Source organism: Molossus molossus, unplaced genomic scaffold (genome assembly GCF_014108415.1).
Source record: "Molossus molossus isolate mMolMol1 unplaced genomic scaffold, mMolMol1.p scaffold_m16_p_15, whole genome shotgun sequence".
Lineage (NCBI taxonomy): Eukaryota > Metazoa > Chordata > Mammalia > Chiroptera > Molossidae > Molossus > Molossus molossus.
The window spans coordinates 16,779,457-16,799,802 of record NW_023425350.1 but is presented as its reverse complement, the minus strand read 5'-3'; the positions used below and the strand labels follow the sequence as shown (position 1 = coordinate 16,799,802).

General features: G+C 45.1%; 2 protein-coding genes across 2 annotated transcripts in view; both read left to right on the top strand.

The window, feature by feature from the left end:
* The first annotated feature begins 2,761 nt into the window (after positions 1–2,761).
* FNDC4 (fibronectin type III domain containing 4) lies at positions 2,762–5,851 on the top strand. The gene is made up of 7 exons (XM_036263103.1): positions 2,762–3,132; positions 3,319–3,463; positions 3,550–3,665; positions 3,903–4,107; positions 4,580–4,669; positions 4,966–5,090; positions 5,255–5,851. Exons 2-7 carry the CDS (start codon positions 3,343–3,345, stop codon positions 5,288–5,290), a joined length of 693 nt encoding a protein of 230 aa, XP_036118996.1. The 5' UTR covers positions 2,762–3,132; positions 3,319–3,342; the 3' UTR covers positions 5,291–5,851.
* A 1,794-nt stretch (positions 5,852–7,645) lies between these two features.
* Positions 7,646–20,346, top strand: part of IFT172 (intraflagellar transport 172) — a 36,076-nt gene continuing 23,375 nt past the window's right edge. Inside the window, exons 1-14 of the mRNA XM_036262286.1 lie at positions 7,646–7,791; positions 10,890–11,033; positions 11,264–11,376; positions 11,783–11,822; positions 12,141–12,206; positions 12,410–12,489; positions 12,708–12,795; positions 13,659–13,873; positions 14,748–14,871; positions 15,273–15,368; positions 16,263–16,424; positions 16,771–16,824; positions 17,049–17,152; positions 17,320–17,405. Of these exons, the coding sequence (XP_036118179.1) occupies positions 7,753–7,791; positions 10,890–11,033; positions 11,264–11,376; positions 11,783–11,822; positions 12,141–12,206; positions 12,410–12,489; positions 12,708–12,795; positions 13,659–13,873; positions 14,748–14,871; positions 15,273–15,368; positions 16,263–16,424; positions 16,771–16,824; positions 17,049–17,152; positions 17,320–17,405 (1,411 nt within the window). The 5' untranslated portion in view covers positions 7,646–7,752. The remainder of the gene's footprint in view (positions 7,792–10,889; positions 11,034–11,263; positions 11,377–11,782; positions 11,823–12,140; positions 12,207–12,409; positions 12,490–12,707; positions 12,796–13,658; positions 13,874–14,747; positions 14,872–15,272; positions 15,369–16,262; positions 16,425–16,770; positions 16,825–17,048; positions 17,153–17,319; positions 17,406–20,346) is intronic.

The window sequence follows — 20,346 nt, the reverse complement described above, 5'->3', positions numbered from 1 at the left end:
GAATTCCACCAAAATGCAAATGACAATCACCCTCTTCTTCCCAGCAGCCACCTAGGAGAGGATGCAACCAGGTGCGGTAACGCAACCAGGAGGAGTCTAGGGTACAAAGCTATTTTGAGGGAACGTCAAGGCCAGGACCAGGGAGTAATGGGCTTTGGCTGGATGTTGGGGATTATATGTTCCCGTGAGAAGGAATAGACAGAGATCTCTGGATGAGTATTAGTGGAAAATACAGACCTTCCTCAGTTCCTCAATCCCATGCAGGGCACTATCTTATGTCCCCTCCTTAGAAGCCACCACAGACCTAAGAGAACAGACTCAAGGTCAGTGGCACTGGTGGGAAGCAGAAGCTCATGGTTTATTTGGGCAGGCTGCTGTGAGAGAAGAGAATGAAGGGAAAACAATCATTGAATGAGCACCTACCATTTGTTGGGCACCATGGTGACACTCTGTAGGGTTAAAAAGCCACTTGCACCATGGTGGTCAGAATTGATTCACTGCAGAGTCTCTGTAGAGGACAAGCAGGAATGAGAAGACAAGAAGAGGATAGTAGTTTGGGGTGGGGATGAGATGGAGGGGCTTTCAGGTTTCTAAAATTAGGGACTGTGGTCTGAGAGGGCAGAGCTTGGAGGTGGGGATGGGATTGGCATCTTTATTTGCAGTGTCCAGGGGATAGGTCTAGGTCACCTGGTATGTGGGCATAGCTTGACCCTCCTCCTGGAAGGTCTCAGCAACACATTGCCCCAGCAATTGAAAAATTTGCTCAGCATCTGTTTTGTTCATGTCCGGGGTCAGTGGGTTTGACTTCTCTGTGATTGGCAGGACTGCATCATACCCAGACAACTAGAGGGAAGATATAGACAGAAAGCCAAAGCCTCATTCATGACTAGTGAACTGGAGGTAGGAGGGGCAGTAGTCACGATGTTTGTACACACACACACACACACACACACCCATGGACTTAGCCTGCACTTGGTATTCTGGGCCTATTAGTGAAAGAAGATCAGGAAGGAGGGGAAGACCAGAAGGAAGTCCAAATGAGAAATAATTCTAGGAATCAGTGCAGAAGCCCAACATGAAGAAAGGTCTCACTTCCCATTTGCTGGGCTCTGGGGTCTTAATCACAAGTTGAAACCATGTGCCCAACATGGTCCCATGCTGTGGACATACTATCCTGCCTGCCTTGCAGCCACACAAGCTTTCTGTCACACTGCCTCTGCTTCCAGCTGTCAGGGCCTTATCTGAGCCACAGTGATGATTATCCCAAGTACCCTGGTCCCTCGGAGCACCACCCTCTCTGAGCTCTCTACCTGTACCTTTTCCTGGTCTCTAGGCTTCTGGTAACCCTGGGGAAGCCTCTGGAGTCCCTCTTTTCATGCACCTAGACTCCCCAGCCCCAGCTTTGCCCCTGAAGAGGAAGACCCAAGGTTCATTACTGTTGCCCTTCAGTATAATAACCTCTTTCTGGATGGCCTGGAGCCAGGAAGTGTAGAACTATACCCAGGCTCAGTCCCAGGGCAGGGGGAATCCCTGGGCAAGAGTGCTCTGGGACCAGGAATATATCAGGAGACCAAAGATCAGGGTCCTCAGGGTCAGCAGAAGTCAGAGGGCGGGGCCAAGGCTTGATCACGTGCTCAGTGCACATAGTTGTCCAGTCATCTGTGCCCTACCTGCCCCATTTCATTCTCCTCTCAGTAGGAAGATAACAGAAGCTTCAGAGTGCCAGGGGTCTGCACACTGGACTGGATATTACAGGAGAAGGTGCCACAGAAATAGAAATGCTGCAATCTGCCCTGAATACTTTAGCCGCATTTATTTACATTGAACAAAGTTCTATTCACATACAGTATATCATTTGATACAGTAACACTAAAAGGACAATATTAATACCTTCACTTTTCAGATGATGAAATTGAGGTTCAGAAGTTGTCAGTTGCTGAAGATCACACAGCTGACAGAATTGGCACTCACATCCAGGTTCTAACTCCAGATCTCATGCTCAGCCAAAGGATGAAAAAATGTGCTATTTATTAGATATTTATTGAATGAATAAAGTAACTAACAAATTGGTGCAAATTAATAATCTCTCATTCACAGTGTTGCAAGATTTGTAAAGATCATTCCCCAACATTGTCTCATTTGATCCTCACTACAGCTCTGTGACATTTTGGATTCTGATTTACAGGTGGGAAACCTGAGACTTAGATTAATCAATTTCCCCAAGGCTACACAGACTCCTAAGTCCTTGCTCTTTAAATTTCCCTCTAAAAATACACTACTCTTAATAATCGCACTATCTCAGGCCCTTAACATTAACGTATCTCAGGCACATAGGAGAACCTCAATAAATATTTGCTTAATAAATGAAAGAATGAATGAGCGACTGAAGGGAATAAATATCACATTATGAATGAGGAAAAGACTTAAAAGCTGACGCAGTCTACAAGTAGGAGATTGTTGAAACAATTTGTATCTCCATCACTCTGTCCCCTCCGGCACTCTTGGCTAGTTCCATCCGGGGAGGGTGGGGCAATCCCCGGTGCCCGAGGCCCTCGCTCCAGTACCTCTCCCAGTGCCCCGTGGGCTCCTGGAACTGAGCTGGGGGGATCTGAAGGAATAGGGGCCCAAGAGCCGCCAATGGGAGGGTTGTGGGAGGAGCCCCGAGCACAGGGGGTGGGGTGAGGAGGGGTAATGACGGCAGCAGGAACCCCAGCAGAGCGGGGCGGGGCGGGGGCCGTGCGTCCTGGCTAGGCTGCAGCGGAGCGAGCGGGGCCAGCTCTGCAGAAGGCGGCAGCTGGCTCGCTGGAACGGTCACATTCGGCTGCAGGCGCCGACGGAGACAGCCGCACAGCCTCCCGCACCAGGGACCCAGGCCAGCCGCCAGGCCGCGCCGGCACCGCCCTTTGCTCACCGAGAGACTACGCCGCCGGTGCGAGCTCTGGGGGCCCCGCAGCCCCTCAACCCGCGCCCGCTACGCCTCCGCTCTCTGCCCGCATCTCGGCCCCTTGCTACCCGCCTCGACGGGCCCGCGCCGGAATGGGGTAGGGGCAGCACCACCAACTCGGGCGATGGGTCGCCCACTGGGCACCGAGCAGCCCCCCGAGGCCTGACCGACCGCGAGGACCGGCGGAGGTGGGTGTGGGCAGGGCAGAGCCGCGCACTGGGGGCGCCTGGGTGATGCGGAGGCGGGGAAGGAATGGGGAAAGGGGGGCGCTCTGGGGCTGTTGTGGGCGATGGGAAGTCCGGGAGAGTTGCTGCCCACACACGTGCGTTCTGGACAGCCCTTGACCCCTGCCCCCCAACTCTTGCCATCTCCAGGAGCCCCGCCTGGATGTCAGGCGGATGCCCCAGTGCCTCCTAGCGGACTCAGTGGAGACCATGGCTTCGCTGATGCCCCTCTCCCCTTATCTAAGCCCCACGGTCATCCTGCTGGTCAGTTGTGACCTGGGCTTTGTGCGAGCAGGTGAGTAAAGGAAACCGGGGTGGGGACTAACTAGAGTTAGTCTGTGGGTGGAACCTGTTAACCTGTTAACATACTGGCACTCACAGACAGGCCTCCATCTCCTGTGAATGTGACAGTCACTCACCTCAGAGCCAACTCGGCCACTGTGTCCTGGGACGTCCCAGAAGGCAACATCGTCATTGGCTACTCCATTTCCCAGCAAGTATGAATCACCCTTCTGCTCCCCTAACTTGTGTCCTTGGATCTCTGAATATTCCTTTGAACCTCACCCAACCAAGCTCCCTCCCAGCCCTGGGAGAATCTGGGAGCCGGTGTTCCCTGGCTCAAGCTGCCCTTTTCACCCTACTCCTTTGGCTTGGATGTTCGATAGTGCTGGGTTGAGCCTGTGGCCTGGGACTGGGGTGAGACTGCCCTCCTCTCTCTCGTTGTCTTCCTGCAGCGACAGAATGGCCCTGGACAGCGTGTTATCCGGGAGGTGAACACCACCACTCGAGCCTGTGCCCTCTGGGGCCTGGCTGAAGACAGTGACTACACAGTGCAGGTCAGGAGCATCGGCCTCCGGGGGGAGAGCCCCCCAGGGCCCCGGGTACACTTTCGAACTCTCAAAGGTTCTGACCGGCTGCCTTCAAACAGCTCAAGCCCAGGTGAGTCTCAGTTATTTCCCACTCCCTAAAGCTTTGCATTCTCTGGCTTTTTATCTGGACTTTAGCCTGTTGTTTACTTCTCCAAAGCAAGCAACAGTCTAGCTTAGATGAATAGAATGATGATTTAATTTGTTGTACTGCCAGGAAAGGAAGGAAAGCAGGTTGGCAGGCAACTGGGTATAGACAGGCTGGTAATGAATCGTTTGGAGGAAGGGCTTTTAAGCTTCCTTTTACCCAACCTCAATTCACAGCAGCTGCAGCCTGCATGAACAAGTACCTGACCTGTAGCCCTCCCGCTTTTTGGCCTTCGACCACTTGTCCATCAATGGCTTCCCAGAGAGAGGCTACCAGGGGCAATGCTGTGATGGGTCTACCCTGACTCCAATCCCCAGCATCTTCATCCTTAACTGTCTGCACAGACATAGCTCTCTAGCTATTCCCCACATGTGGAGTCTGTCTCCTTCCTTCTCAGGTGACATCACAGTGGAGGGTCTGGATGGAGAGCGACCACTGCAGACAGGGGAAGTGGTCATCATTGTGGTTGTGTTGCTCATGTGGGCTGGTGAGTGAGCAGCTGGACAGGGGATCAATGATTGAGAGAATGGGGCTCAGTGAAGGTGGGAGGTGGTGAAGACTATTGGGAGAAGAGGGAGTGAGAGACATGGAGTGGGAAGATGCCTAGTTGAGGGGGATTAGCAGAAGTTTGGAGAGAGGGAGAGGAGGCTACAGGGAGCCCACAGAGGAAGATTAAGAGGGTGGTGCTTGTGCATGGGCACCAGGAATTTAAAGATTTTCTGTAAACTGTGGGTATCTCACTGTCCTTTGATTCAAGGCTCAGATTGCATTGTTGTGTTTCAGCTGTAATCGGGCTGTTCTGCCGTCAGTATGATATCATCAAGGACAACGACTCTAACAACAACCCCAAGGAGAAGGGGAAGGGGCCAGAGCAGAGTCCTCAGGGAAGGCCAGTGGGGTCAAGACAGGTGATGTGGGGCCAGTGAGGGAGGGAAGGGTGAGTTTACCTCTAGGAGCATCATGGGAAAAGGGAGAAGGCCAAGGAGGGGCAGGAAAAGGGAGAATGGAAATTTGGGATAGAGGAAGCTATTATCTTCCTGAAATTAGAGACTCAATCCATTTTCATTCACAGAAAAAGTCACCATCTATCAACACCATAGATGTATGAGTGAAGAAACAGAACCAGAAGAGAGATGCACTAACAACCTGGGGATGGGGATGGGGTCAGGGAGAGCCTAAGATGATGATCTGCCCAAGACTGAAGGATCCCACAGTCTCCCAGAAGATAATGACACTCCCACAGTCTCAGGCCTGGTACCCATCCTCTTTCCACTGTGAACGGGGCCAGAAGGTAGGTCTGTGAGAGTCTGTGCCCCTGAACCTGGGGCGTGGATATCAGATGGGATATGTCTTTCCATCCTCCAGGTCAAGGGGAGAATCACTTGTTTAACCCTATCCCATTAGGTCCTAAATGGAGCCCCCATTTCACCTGCATCAGGACTCTCAGCATCCCCAGCTGCCCCCACATCTTGTCTCTGGGTCTCAGAGAGGGGTTTCTATGGGTATTCCCCCTCTCCTGGCAAATAAAAAATGACAGACACTGCACTGCACTACTCCAATGTCTTCCATGGAGCCTCAGGTGCTCCCCCTCTCACCTGGCAGCACCCCCAGCTGCTGGTGATTTCACCCCTTGGACATTTTTCCAATAAAGGTTCTTGGACAAACTGGAGCTGACTGTATAATATACTGTCAAGACATTTCCCCACCTTCTCTCCTCTGACTGCAAGGGTCCCTCACACCACCACCAACTTGACAGGAGCAAACTCTCATTTTAAGATATTTGCTTTGATTCTCCAGCCTGGAATGGGTGGAGAGGGGCCAGAAAAGGATATAGAAAACTAAAGCCCTAGTTCCTTTTGCTTTGTTGGGTGAGAAATGGGAGAAGGAAAGAAGACATAAATTCTTCCTGCACTAGTGGAAACTAAGGTTATATCACATGAGAGGGCCAGTAGCCTTTTTATCTTCACATCAGCAGCCCAGCTCCTCACCATTTATTCCTCTGACTCCTCCATCAACTCTGAGCTAATTTTCAGAAAAGGACTGAATAGTGTCTTAGGATAAATGAAAGAGCAGCTACACTAATGGATCCCACAGTGCCACATGCTCCTCCTGTGTGTTCCTGTGCCTATTCCCTGCCCTTTCTTATCCTTTTGTCTCTGTTTCTGTCTCTGTTCATTCAGTCAAGGTCAATAATAATAGTAAGCATAAATTACTTTATGTTCACTCTCTGCTACTATATCCAGAGGAGGATTCTGGAAATAAAGATAACGGGTTCAAACTCCCCTGTCAAAGAATTATAATTTGGACTCTTGGCCTGTTTCCTGTAAAAATAGGAGCTGTCCCCAACTCTTTCCTAAGTTCCACGGTCAGTTGGTGCCAGTGAAATACCAGTTGACATTTGCAACCACTGTGGAGAAAAGGCTTCAGAACCCAGAATCTGCCTGGACAGCATATGCTACACTTTCTGGAGGGTTACAGGTCTTCTCAACTTCAGATTTTTCCAAAGGAGGCTTATGAATAACTCCTTTTCTGAATTTTGATCTCTCTGGTATGTTACAATAAATTAAACTAATAATTCTGAAAGAGACCCCTAGCCAAACAAAGATCAAGTCATTATCTTTTCTACTTAACCAAGCTCCAACCCCGGGTTTCACAAAATAACCGTAACCTACCAAGTGAGTCAATTTCTGATTTGCTGTCCACCCTGAACCTGATGTAATCAGTCGTCTTTAATCCACCATTACCCAATTTGGACACATTACATTATTTTCCCTTGGCCACTGGTTCCAAAACACTCATCTCTCAGACTGAACACATAATTTCTTAGAATGGAAGTGTCAGGGGGTATAGTGGCATGGAGATAGGGAAGTAGGAGTTAAAAAGGAATATAAAGGGTGTGCAAATGCTCCAGCTCTGTGTTGAATCCCAGTTCCATCCTTAACTGTTAGTTTGGGCTAACGACCCCTGTAATCCTGAGTCTCCTGTTATGTAAAATGGGACCAATAATGCTATTCCCTTCAAAAGATGGCTTTGAGCTTAAATGAGATAATGCATGTGCAACACTTTGCACAGTAAACGTGGCAGACGCATACTGAGTATTTACTCTTAGATATCATCATTAGGTGTGATCTTGTGCAAGTTATATAACTCATATGGGTTCAATTCTGTCAACTGTAAAGGGTCTAGAATAGCAACCTCTCTGCTTTAATTCAGGGCTGCGAGAATTAAAAGAATGCATTCAGTCATGCTTCTGCACATCAGAGAGAGAAAGGCTGTGATCATACAGACCCCGGGTTTACAGCAGGCTTGCGAGCGTGGCTTGATCGTAAATCGGCATGCAGCGCCGGGATTGGCCAAGGAGAGGATTAATCAAATCTCGGGTCCCGCCCCAAATCTCACTGCGCCGGCGCACGTTCTGTTTGCTTCGCCGCGAACCTACGTGGTGACCTCGCGACATGTGTTGCGCTCTGGTTGCAGTTGCGTCAGCGGCGTAGCTGTGGCTGCGTTACGGGTTGTCCAGGTAACCACGGGAGTTGTTGTCTGGTGGCATCTGAGAGACAGGTGTTCGTCATGCATTTGAAGCACCTGAAAACCCTGCTGAGCCCTCAGGTGAGGAGTTGCGTGCCTCTTCCCTCCCCTCGCCCTCTTTAACATTCCAAGAAAAGTGGGGGACTGAAGTTTAATAATGTTGAGCGCCTGCGGTGTGGAGAAGACTGAAGGCTAGAGCGATGATTGGGACCCTGCTGCGTCTGTAGTGTACAGCAGGCGAGATGGACGGCTAACCACTGCAGCTTTTATTGCATTTCATTTAGCATCAGTGTTGTATCAGGCCCCGTGCTGGGACTCGGAAGGATCCAGAACTAGCTGTTGTTCCTGCCTTCAAAAAGCTCGAGCTAAAGGGAGAGGAGAACATGTAAACAATGAACATAGACCTACACTGAATTAAATAAGCGCTTTAAGTGCAAGCCCCAAAGAGGGAGTGAAGAACGCACCGTTCGATCTGATGGTGAAGATGTCTAACTCAGAAGAGGCTGGGTACTGGGGGAGGAACCCTGGAACATGGTGAAGAAAGGCTGGGTTTTGGCATTAGGAAACCAGAATTCAAGTCCTAGCGCCACTACTTTAAATAAATGACCTGATACCTCAGACTTTGGCCCTTATCACAGTCTCTCTCAGCACTCACTCTAATAGCAACCTTAGGGGATTTGGGAAGAGCTGAAGGATGTAATAGACACAAAAGAACATTGTAAACCGAAAAGCAGTGTAAAAAAAAAAAGGATAGAAAAGAGAGGAGGACATTCAGAATTCAAAGACCAAAATAATACAAAACTAATAAGAATAATGTCTGTCATAATTGAATGTCTAATAGCATAAGTAAAGAAGTTAGGCCCTAGCCGGTTTGGTTCAGTGGTTAGAGCATCAGCCTACAGACCAAGGAGTGGCGGGTTCGATGAGGGTCAAGGGCGCGTACCTGGTACCTCCGTTGGGGTTCGTCCTGGCCCTGGTCTGGTCGTTTGGGAGGCAACCAGTGCATGTGTCTCTCTCTCATGGATGTTTCTCTCTCTCATGGATGTTTCTCTCTCTCTCTCTCTCTCTCTCTCTCTCCCCCCCCCCTCCCTTCCTCCCATTCTATCTGATGATAAGTAGAAAAATATCCTCCAGTGGGGATAAAAAAAAAGTTAGGATTGTGATTTATGAAGTCAGACATACATGGATTTAAATCTTGGGTTTGTCACTTAAAATTGTATATGCAAGCTTGAGCAAATTACTTACCCTTTCTCTCTCTCTCTTTTTTTTTTAATCCTCACCCGAGGATATTTTTCCATCCTTTGTTCAGGTAGAGTGGGAGGGAGAGAGAGGAACAGAGAGAGAGAGAGAAACATCGATGTGAAAGGAACACATCGAGTGGCTGCCACCCGCACGACCGACCAGGGCCGGGGACAAACTGCAACTGAGGTACGTGCCCTTAGCGGGAACCGAACCCAGGTCTCTCAGGACCGAAGGCCAACGCTCTAACCGCTGAGCCAAACCGGCCAGGGCCCTTTCTCTTTTTTTTTTTAATGCCCTATACTGCAAATTACTTAACTTTTCTGTGCCTCAGTTTCCCTACCTGTAAAAGATGCATAATAGCATCTACCTCAGTAGATGGGAAAACAAGCTAATGCATATCAAGCACTTATCAACGTGCCTAGTCTATGGTAAGCACTTGTTAAAGGTTAGCTATTATTGTTCTATTTCCTACCTCATTTAATCCTCACACAACAGCTCTGTGAGGTACATATTGCAGAGAAAGGAGACTTGATTGTGGGAGATTAATAGAGAATGTGGCATTAGGAGAATAGAAGGAAATTAGAACAAAAGAAAGATGTGCCCATTGCTCAGTAAACTGCCCCCTGAATCTGTAATTTAAATTTTTCTTTACCCTAATGAAATAATTGTAAGTGAAATCTTCCTTCAGCCTTTCAAAATAATATGATGTCATGATGCAGGAAAGGGCCGAATGCCCAGGATTGGAAAGAAATGATGAAGATCATCAGTAATGACTGTTGAGGAGCTCTCAGCCCTTCTAACATAATTTAGTCAAGGGTTGGAGGGTGATACTGGTGGTGATGTGGCTATTTTCTAACTGGTTTGGGATTTTAATGGAGAAAAAGGCCTTTTTTAAACCACTGACTTTGGGGGTAACTGGGTTACGAATGAAAGGTAACTGTTTTAAACCAGTAATTAAACAACCTAAGCAGATACTAAAGTTTTTATTTCAGGGAAGGAAATCCTTAGTGCAGAACCATAGAGGACCAGGGCTGGTGGCGGAAAGGACAGAATTATTCACTGGGAGATGATCACTTCTAACTTGGGCTTTTGTGAAGTGAATATTAAGGGGAAAAAGAAACAAAAACAAGGTGGCATTGTTCACCCTAAGTCTTAACTCTGAATATTTTATTCCCTATTCCAGAGCTTTTATTGTCTCTCCCTTTCCTACCAAATAAACCCAAAGTCCTAGTTTTAAAGATCCTTCTTGAACTGCCCTCAGTCTGTTTTTCCTGCCTTACCTTCTCTGTTCTGCTATTTACAAGACAGTTTTGGCTAAATTAAATTACTGCTTCTTGAGCATACTTGCCTTTGCTCATGCCTTCCTTCTACCTAAGATAATCTCTTCACTCAGCTGCATTCATTCTTCAAAGCTTAATGTTGATCATATAAACATAAATGATCTCAGGCTTCTACAAACTATTATAGTGCTTTGTACATTCTTCGCTTATGGGACTTTTCCCCTTTTTTGCGCCATTAGATCCGGGGGCAGGGACCATATTTTGGTCTTTGTCTCCCTCTCAGCCCCTGGCCAAGTGCCTTTCTCAGTGAGATCTACTCAAAAAACATTAATTGAATAAATGGCTAAAGGCCAAAACTTAGATCAAATGAATTTATTTCAGTAGCAGACCTAGGATATGAGGGGACAAGGCCATTGCAGGGACACATTGGTACAGTTGATTAAGCATGTCACCTCTTAGTACATTTGCATTATGGGTTTCTAGAAGCACCTTGTTCTCAGTCTAGGGTTTTATGGCCTTGGAGACCAGATGGATCATGGGCATTTCTTTGTTTTAAGAGAAATTGACTAAAATCACACTAGAAGTAATGGAACTAGAAATGCTTTTGGCATTCTAGACCAACACTTGGATTTATTTTTGCCCCTTTTGCCTCTGCAGGATGGAGCTGCAAAGGTGACCTGCATGGCTTGGTCCCAGAACAATGCCAAATTTGCTGTCTGCACAGTGGACCGAGTGGTGTTGCTATATGATGAACATGGGGAGCGGAGAGATAAATTCTCCACCAAACCAGCTGACATGAAGGTGAGTACTCATGTGTACCTTAACCTGTTGATGGGGCCTTAGAAACCTGAAAAACTGTCTAACCTACTTCCTAGTCATAGGCATAGAAAATGGCCTGCCCCTCCATTTCTCAGTATAAAACCCTCAAGCTCATTACAGTCACACATGTACCTTTTCTTCTCTTTTCTCTTTCACATATTTTCACTACTTTTCTCTCTCTCTCTCTCTCTCTCTTTTTTTTTAACTCTCAGTATGGCAGAAAGAGCTATATGGTGAAGGGCATGGCTTTTTCTCCTGATTCCACTAAAATTGCCATAGGACAGACTGACAACATCATCTATGTGTACAGGATTGGAGAAGATTGGTAAGGACAGAGATTGGGAGAAGTGGGTGACCCAGAAAAGAAGGGGAAGACAGGAAGAAATGTCTGGGGAGGGAGAATAGAGAGGATGAGGAACTAGGCTGAGGCATGGAAGGCAGAGTCTGTCTTTGCTTCCCTACCTTTGCCTGCCTCCTGTATTCTGTGATCCTGTCCCTGGAGGAATCAGTCTAAATCAACAAGGAGGCTGTGAGACCCTGGGGAGCCCTGGGTGATGTAGCATCTTTGTTATTGTTCCAGAGCTACTCAGGCTTCCTCTTATGCCTCCTTTCAAGACACCTGTGGAGTCCTAGGAATGTATCTGCTCTTTCTTCCCTTCCCCCAGCATTATTTGTGTCAATTTACCTATGGAAATGGTTTTTAATATGCTTTTCCTCCCTTTATTTGACAGGGGTGACAAGAAAGTCATCTGTAACAAGTTCATCCAGACGGTAAAGTTCAGACCAGTCCCTCCCTGGAAGATTAGGATGAACAAATGTGTATCAATATACCAGCTCATAAATGCAACCAGGAGTTGCATTTTTTTAACATCTGTATCTGATTTTTCCTAGTACAAGGATGGTGCTATCTGGCTGCTCATCCTCATTTGCTTTCCTCTTTAGAGCTCAATTGTGTCCCCAGCTCTCCTTCCCTTTGGCTGATTGGGGTGCTGGCATGTGGCAAGGTGTCCAGGTAGTTCAGATTTATGCTATTATAAATGTGCTAACCCACGTAGAAGTTATTATCCTTTTCATTCTTCTTTCTTACAGAGTGCTGTTACTTGTCTGCAGTGGCCAGCAGAGTACATCATTGTCTTTGGACTGGCTGAAGGGAAGGTAAAGGAGGGAAGAGAACCACAGGAAGGGTTGTGGGTGGGGATGATTGTACTGGAGAAAGAAATATGGTTAACCTCCCTTAGGATCGAGTTGTGTACTGGGGGAGAATACATAGGGACCAGTTTAGTTTTTTTTTTCTTTTTCTTTCCTGAGTGAAATTGAAAGTACCCTAATCAGACTTGTGTTCCTTTTCCCATTTTCAGGTTCGTTTAGCAAACACTAAAACTAACAAGTCATCTACCATCTATGGGACAGATTCTTACGTGGTGTCACTGACAACAAAGTGAGTATGGGGAGTGGTATCCCAAGAGTTTGGAAATGGTGGGACAAAGCTGTGGGGAAGTCAGGACTGGGAGACCGTGGACTGAAAGATGGGGAGGACTGGTAACAGGAACCACAGGTAGAGCAGGGTTTGACAGAGAAAGGGGACTGTCTTGGTAAGACAGAATACTCTAATCTTTTTCTATATTCCTCTCCTCTCCTTCTTTCCCCCTTTTTCAGTTGCTCCGGGAAAGGAATTCTCTCTGGTCATGCTGATGGCACTATTGTTAGGTATTTCTTTGATGACGAAGGGTCTGGAGAGTCACAGGTATGAATAAAGGATGCTCTGGGATAGGGGGTAAGAAAATCCCAAGAGGCCTCCTAGAGGAGGCTGGACATTAAGTAATTTTGATTGAGGTGCTGAAGAAGGAGGTTAGAGGAGTGAGACCTCAGAAAGAGTGACAATTGGATGTGGCTCCAGGGAGGATCTGTGTTTAGGAGGCCAGAGCTTAATATTTATGGGAAAGGGTGAATCAGGTAGAAGGCACTTGGAGACAAAGGGAAATAAAGACTCTGAGAGTAGTGAAAATTATTCTCATATAAAAAATATGTATATAAACTTATAGAAGAAAGACTTGTTTACTCTCAAGAGGCAAAAGATGTAGGATGAAAGGAATGTTCATGTTTTACTCTAATTCTCTTTATTTTGAATCATTTACATTAAGAATTACTTGTGTAATAATTAAATGTATCCATCCTAAAAATAAAAAAGGAGCCATAATTTCCTGTGGTTGGTTAATGTGTAGGATATTTCTCTTTGGGGGTCCTTATTAGGTACATAGTAAATATCTCCCAACACATAAGTATTTTGAGATTTCCTCTTGAACACAAGGTCAGTAATTGTGTATATATGTCATATGTATGTGTGTGTGAGCATAAGACAGAAAGACAATATATGAAGTCTTCAGGATTAAGATGTTCTGGGAGAAAGATTTCTGCAGAGTAAGATGATCAGAGTGAATGTGTCTGGTGCTATGAATGAGAAATTTCCAGGATGGAGTCCTCAGAGTCAAAGTGATTAGAACTCTCTACTTCTATCTTTTTACAAAAATCTTTATTGTTGTAAGTATTAGAGCTGTTCCCCTTTTTTTCTCCCATTGATCCCCTCCTCCCCGTCTATTTCTGTCTTAGGGGAAGTTGGTTACCCATCCGTGCCCACCCTATGCCTTGGCTTGGGCTACCAACAGCATCGTGGCTGCAGGCTGTGATCGGAAGATTGTGGCCTATGGAAAGGAAGGACATGTGCTACAAACTTTTGATTATAGCCGTGACCCTCAGGAGCGGGAGTTTACCACAGCTGCAGCAAGTCCCGGGGGCCAATCTGTTGTGCTGGGAAGTTACGACAGGTGGGTCCCCTTTCCAGTTTCATCTTTTGCCTACTTTCCCTGTATACACTCTTGGCCGGAGTCCAGTTATTCTCAACCAGAGTGGAAGACTGGATCAGAATCAAGTGTATGTCGAAAGAGATTCTCCGGTTTTAATTTATGCACTTGCCTCTCCTGCTCCTTCCATTGGCACACTGGCCGTTCCAAAATGCACATGCTCTGTTATGTCTCTACGCCTCTCCCTGGGATTCCGCCGTGGAATTTATCTCTACTTTCTTTTTAGACCACTGGTTCATGTTTACCACATTCTATTATACTTTGGAGTTTGTATCTATCTGGCTAAATCGAAAAGCCCTTGAGAACAGAGCCTATTATTCATTTTTTTTCTCTCCGGTGCCTAGGTTAGCATCTAGCACATAATATATGCTCAAATTTTTGATGAATATATGGTGGAACAGTAGATAAACAGCTAGGGTCTGGGTCTCATCATTTTCTTGGAGTGCTTTTAACCACAACTTTGTCAGTCCTGTCTTTCTATCCCCTTCAATCTCGTATATGACTCTTCCTGTTCCTTTTATTCTTCTGTGACTCTATAATTTCTCTCTCTCTTTTTTTTTTCATATTTCTCTACTGCTAACAGTTCATTTTTCTCACCAGCCATATCGCCTTTTGTTTTCTCTACTCCCATCACTCTTACTCCATTTTACTTTGGACCTGATTTTTCCAACTTACTTCCTTGGAACCTTTTTGTCCTCTCCTACTAGATTCCCTAGCTTGTCTGTTCGCTTTTATTTCTTTCTCTGATTTAGCAAGACTAATTTCCTTCAGATCCCAGCCCACTTTCACTCTTTTTCTTATCCTTCATCTCTTCTCAAAACTTCATACTTTCTTTCAGACTTCGGGTACTCAACTGGAGCCCTCGAAGAAGCATCTGGGAAGAGGCAAAGCCCAAAGAGATCGCCAACTTATACACTGTCACTGCCTTGGCCTGGAAGCGGGATGGCTCACGACTCTGTGTGGTACGTTACTAGTTAACCCCTTCCTGTATTGGTGGTGTTCTCCAAACTAGGAAAAATACTACTTTGTCCTAAAGCACTCTCTCCTGACACTAGAGAATCTCCTCTTCCCTTTTGACACCAGCCTAAAAATCTGACGTTACAGACAGGAAAGAGAAATGCATACTTTATTGGAGGCCAAAATGGACAAAGAGTTGTATAGGTAGGGCTGGTTTCTCCCTTATATCCCATCACTATGCACTTGAGTCTTCAGTTTGCCACTGCTTTTCCTGCTGGTACTTCCAAAAACTACCAACTCTTTTCTAAATTCTAGAGCCTACGTTTTGAATATGTCTCTAGATACCCTCCCGTGCCTGAGTACTGTGTGTGTTAGTTACCCCTTCTGCTGTCGCTTTCCTTCCTAGGGCACACTCTGTGGGGGAGTGGAACAGTTCGACTGCTGCCTCCGAAGGAGCATCTATAAGAACAAGTTTGAGTTGACATATGTGGGACCTAGCCAGGTAAGCTGCTAAAATCCTGCCACACCAAGATCTTGCCATGGCTCACTCATCCTTGGAATACTTTCCTGCCTTCTGGCCACAGCCACAGTGTCAAATTTAACCTCTGGCAGATTTTTTCTGGGGAATAGAATGTGTCAGGGAAGCTCTCTGGCAACTTTGCTGAAATAGTTCTTCCAACTCATTATAAGAAAAGGTTTAAACATCAGGCTTCAGAGGTATGGAGATTGCCACTTACTTCTTCCTGATTTGAAACTTCACTGCCTATATGATGTCAGCTGGTGAAGTTGATAAGTAGAATTACAAGGGTGAAGTCTGTTGTTTTAGGGCCTCTGAACTCTCTCTGTATGATCTTGCAAGTTAATTTCTTAGTTCCTTAGTCCACTTTTTTCTTTTCTCTGCCATTATCTTCCCTTTTTCTTTCATTTATTATTTGATTCCTTCATTCTTTCATTTTCTCCAGAAACATTTATCCATTCTCTATGTGTCAGCACTGTTGGTCATTGAGAATTCAAAGATAATTATCTGTAGCATACTGTACCTTAATTGAGAAGATCATTCCAGCAAAGGCATAGACATCAAAAAATAATATAGTAACAGCGGTAAAAATTTTCATAAAGGTTATACAAAGAGCTGTGGGAACATAGGGAGAGTGATTGGTTTTATCCAATGGAATCATATGTATTATAAGCATCAAAAGAGATATATATGAAAGCATTTCATAAATAGTAAATCACTGTGAAAATGAGGTGTTCTTATTACCAACAGTGTCCTAGGCCAGGTAAGGAAACGATATCAGCTTTGTTTAGCACTATGGAGGTGTGCAAAGGGCATAGCATGTTCACCTCTCTTTTGGGTTGGGGAAGCCTAGGGAGCTCAGACTTGTCTCCTACCAAGGTGATTGTGAAGAACCTATCAACGGGGACCCGAGTGGTACTCACGTCACACTATGGCGATGAGGTGGAAGAAGTGAAAATCCTGGGAAAGGAACGTTACCTGGTAGCCCACACATCAGATACGCTGCTGCTGGGGGACCTGAACACTAATCGCCTTAGTGAGGTAGGAACAAAAATGGAGTGGGGAAGTGGGGAAAGAGGCTTCTTGAGTTGCTACTTTCGGGGAGCCAGGGTCCCTAGGGGGAAGATCTCCACAGGAAGCTCTAACATTCTGGTATTGGGGATCTAGTGTCAGGGAATGAGGCCCAGGAGGTGTAGAGTCCTGGAGTACGAATCACTACTGTTAAACTGTTTTGATGCCAACTCTCAGAAACATAGGGACCATGGCAAAATCTGACAATGTCAAAGCCTCCCCAGACTCGATTTCTCTGCCTCCCACCCTTTCATTCTTTCAGCATTGCCTTGGATAGTTATCCAAGTGTTTCCTATGTCTTCTCTTCCCTTTACAGATAGCTTGGCAGGGATCTGGTGGCAATGAGAAGTATTTCTTTGAAAATGAAAATGTGAGTAGAGCTTATTACCATCTTGATAAGCCTCCTTCTAACTCCTGTGTCAGAAGGATGGCAAGTGGCAATGGGTTGAGAAGGAGGTAAAAGAAGGAGGGTGAAATAGGCAGAGGGACAGAGAAAAAGTGGGAGTCACTTTGAACTGACAGTACACCTTCCTCTACTATTTTCTCTTTCTTCATGCAAACTTTCCACCATATAACAATTCCATTCATCCCCAGGTATGCATGATCTTCAATGCTGGAGAGCTAACCCTGGTAGAATATGGGAGTAATGATACCCTGGGTTCTGTACGTACTGAATTCATGAACCCCCACCTCATCAGGTAACCCCACAAGGTTCTCTAAAAATTGAAAATCAAAATAATTCCTTTTTGACTTCTCCTATGTCCTCAGATTAACCTTCAAACTTCATCCCAAATGGTATTTGAGCCCTTGATAAACATCCCAACTGCCTAAGCCCATTTTTCCTTACCTCACCTTCATGTTTCAGTGTCCGTATTAATGAAAGGTGTCAGCGAGGAATGGAAGAGAATAAGAAATTGGCTTATCTTGTTGATATTAAGACTATTGCTATAGGTAAGACTCTCTCATAACTTTAATAACAAAATAGACGTTTACAGTACACTTCCATATCACAGGATTGTGTGCAGCGGAGGATACAGGAATCTGAGAGGTGAATTTGTGACCCCACTCTACAGTGGATACGTGAAATGTTCAAATCCATATATGCATGTCTATATCTAGACATTGGTACCTGCCCATATAATTAATCATGTTCTCTAGATGTGTATCTTAGGTCTGAAAAATTATGAATTATAAAGAAGAATCATTAACAAATTTATAAATTTTCCTGTTTAGACTTCATAGAATCATGGACTCTTAGAATGGGAAAGGGCTTTCTTTTCTGTATATTTTGTCATTAGTAACTAATGATGAGAAACTTTATTTGCATTTCACTTGTTTGCATTTATAAATCTTATTTTATCAATTGTTCATTTTTATCATGAAATGTTTTAAGCATAGGAAAAAAAGTATAGAGAATAGCATAATATTCTTTAAGAAGTATAGAGAAGCCCTGGCCCGTTTGGCTCAGCGGTTAGAGCGTCGGTCTGCGGTCCTGAGAGACCCGGGTTCCTTTCCCGCTAAGGGCGCGTACTTCGGTTGCAGTTTGTCCCCGGCCCTGGTTGGTTGTGCGGGTGGCAGCCACTCGATGTGTCCCTTTCACGTCGATGTTTCTCTCTCTCTCTCTGTTCCTCTCTCTCCCTCCCGCTCTACCTGAACAAAAAATGGAAAAATGTCCTCCGGTGAGGATTAAAAAAAAAAGAAGAAGAAGTATAGAGAATCCCTGGCCAGTTTGGCTCAGCGGTTAGAGTGTTGGCCTGCAGTCCAGAGAGATCTGGGTTCGGTTTCCGCTAAGGGCACATACCCTGGCCCCAGTTGAGGTCATGCAGGAGGCAGCCCCTCGATGTGTCCCTTTCACCTCGATGTTTCTTTCCCTCTCTCTCTTTCTCTCCCCCCCCCCCCCCGAACAAAAATGGAAAAATGTCCTCAGGTGAGGATAAAAAAAAAAAAAAAAGAAGTATAATATACCTATACAGTGTAGTTGTAAAGAACAGGGCTCTGGAGTCAAACCTCTCCACCTCTCTACTAGTACTTGTGTGGTCTTAGGCAAGTTACTTAACCTTTCTGTATCTTAGTTTCCTCATCCCCAAAATGGGGATAAAAATAGCCCCTACCTCATATGAAAAGTACTTAGACTGTACTTGGTACATAATAAGTATTTAATAAATGTTAGCTATTAATAATACTAATATTATTATGACTTGTGTATCCATCCTCAGTCTGTCAAATCCTAACGTGTCAGTATATTTACCTTGGATCTTTTATCTCTTCTCTTACTGATGGACACTTAAGTTGATGGTTTTTCACTGTTACAGTGTTTCAGTTCACTAAGATTTATACCTAGAATGGAATCACTGAATCATAGAAGAGGTACATCTTTAATTTTACTAACCATTTCCAAGTTGCGCCTGGCCGGTGTGGTTCAGTGGTTGAGCATCAACCCATGCACCAAGAGGTCGCTGGTTCGATTCTTGGTCAGGGCACATGCCCAGGTTGTGGGCCAAATCCCCAGTCAGGACATGGTGGAGGAAGCCAGTCAATGTTCTCTCTCATCAATGTTTCTATCTCTCTCTCCCTTCCTCTCTCTCTAAAGATCAATAAAGAAAAAAAAATTTTTAAAAATATTTCCAAGTTGCTCTCCAAAGAGATTGTACCAGTTTACACTCCTACCAGCAGTTAGAGTTCCCATTCTTCCGCATGCTTTCCAATACTTGAAATTGCTTGACTTCATAATTTGGCTCAATCAGATGTATGTGAAATAATATCTCATTGTATTTTTGTTGTTCATTTGTTTATTGGCTGTTTGGATTTCTTCTTCTGTGTATTGCCAGATCATTTTCCTAGACTATTTTTAAAATCAGATTGTCTTTTTTTAATTGACTTGAAGGAGTTCTGTGTGTGTACATTTATAGCCTTTGATGATTATTTGCATTGCGAGTGTTTGATCTCAGCCTGTGGCTTGCCTTTTCTCTCCTTCTCAGTGTCTTTTAAGGTTCAGCCTTCTTTATTGTTGTTCATCCTCACCCAAGGATATTTTTTCATTGATTTTTTTGAGAGCAAGTGGAAGGGAGGGAGGGAAAGAGAGAGAAACATCGATCTGAGAGAAACACATCAATTGGTTGCCTCCTGCATGACCCCAACTGAGGCTAGGGATCTAACCCCAACCCAGGTATGTGCCCTTGACTGGAAATCGAACTCACAACCCTTCAGTTTGCAGGCTGACACTCAACTGGCCAGGGCCAGACATTTTAAATTTTAATGACTATTGCCTCACTTTTTAAGAAATAGTTTGTGATTTTCGAGGTCTTATTTAAGAAATTCTTCCTTACTCTCTCCTGTATTTTAACATTTTAAAATTTTGCTTCTCAACTGGAATTTATTTATTTTTTTGCATAATGTGGGTTGGGATCTAATTTTATTTTTTTCCATATGTTTAATCATTTATTTAAAGTCCATTCTGCTCTGGCCGGTTTGGCTCAGTGGTTAGAGCGTCAGCCTGCAGTCCAAGAGACCTGGGTTCGGTTCCTGCTAAGGGCACGTACCTTGGTTGCAGTTTGTCCCCGGCCCTTGTTGGTCGTGTGGGTGGCAGCCACTCGATGTGTCCCTTTCACGTCGATGTTTCTCTCTCTCTCTCTCTGTTCCTCTCTCTCCCTCCCACTCTACCTGAAAAAAAAATAGAGAAATGTCCTCGGGTGAGGATAAAAACAAAACAAAACAAAAACAAAAACAAAAAAGAAAGTCCATTCTTCTTTCCTCACTAATTTGTTCACACCCTCTCTCATAAATCAAGTTTCTATATACATATGGGTCTGTTCTGAAGATATTTTTACATTTCATGAATTTTATATTTCACATCATATTGCTGAGCTCAGAAATGTAAGTATCTATAATGGAA

What these genes read in the sequence shown, in the direction of transcription:
- FNDC4 (XM_036263103.1), top strand. Translation starts at nt 3,343, where the DNA reads ATGCCCCAGTGCCTCCTAGCGGACTCAGTGGAGACCATGGCTTCGCTG. An exon ending in GCTACTCCATTTCCCAGCAA is followed by an intron (nt 3,666 to 3,902) that starts GTATGAATCACC and finishes GTCTTCCTGCAG; the next exon opens with CGACAGAATGGCCCTGGACA. An exon ending in TTCAAACAGCTCAAGCCCAG is followed by an intron (nt 4,108 to 4,579) that starts GTGAGTCTCAGT and finishes CTTCCTTCTCAG; the next exon opens with GTGACATCACAGTGGAGGGT.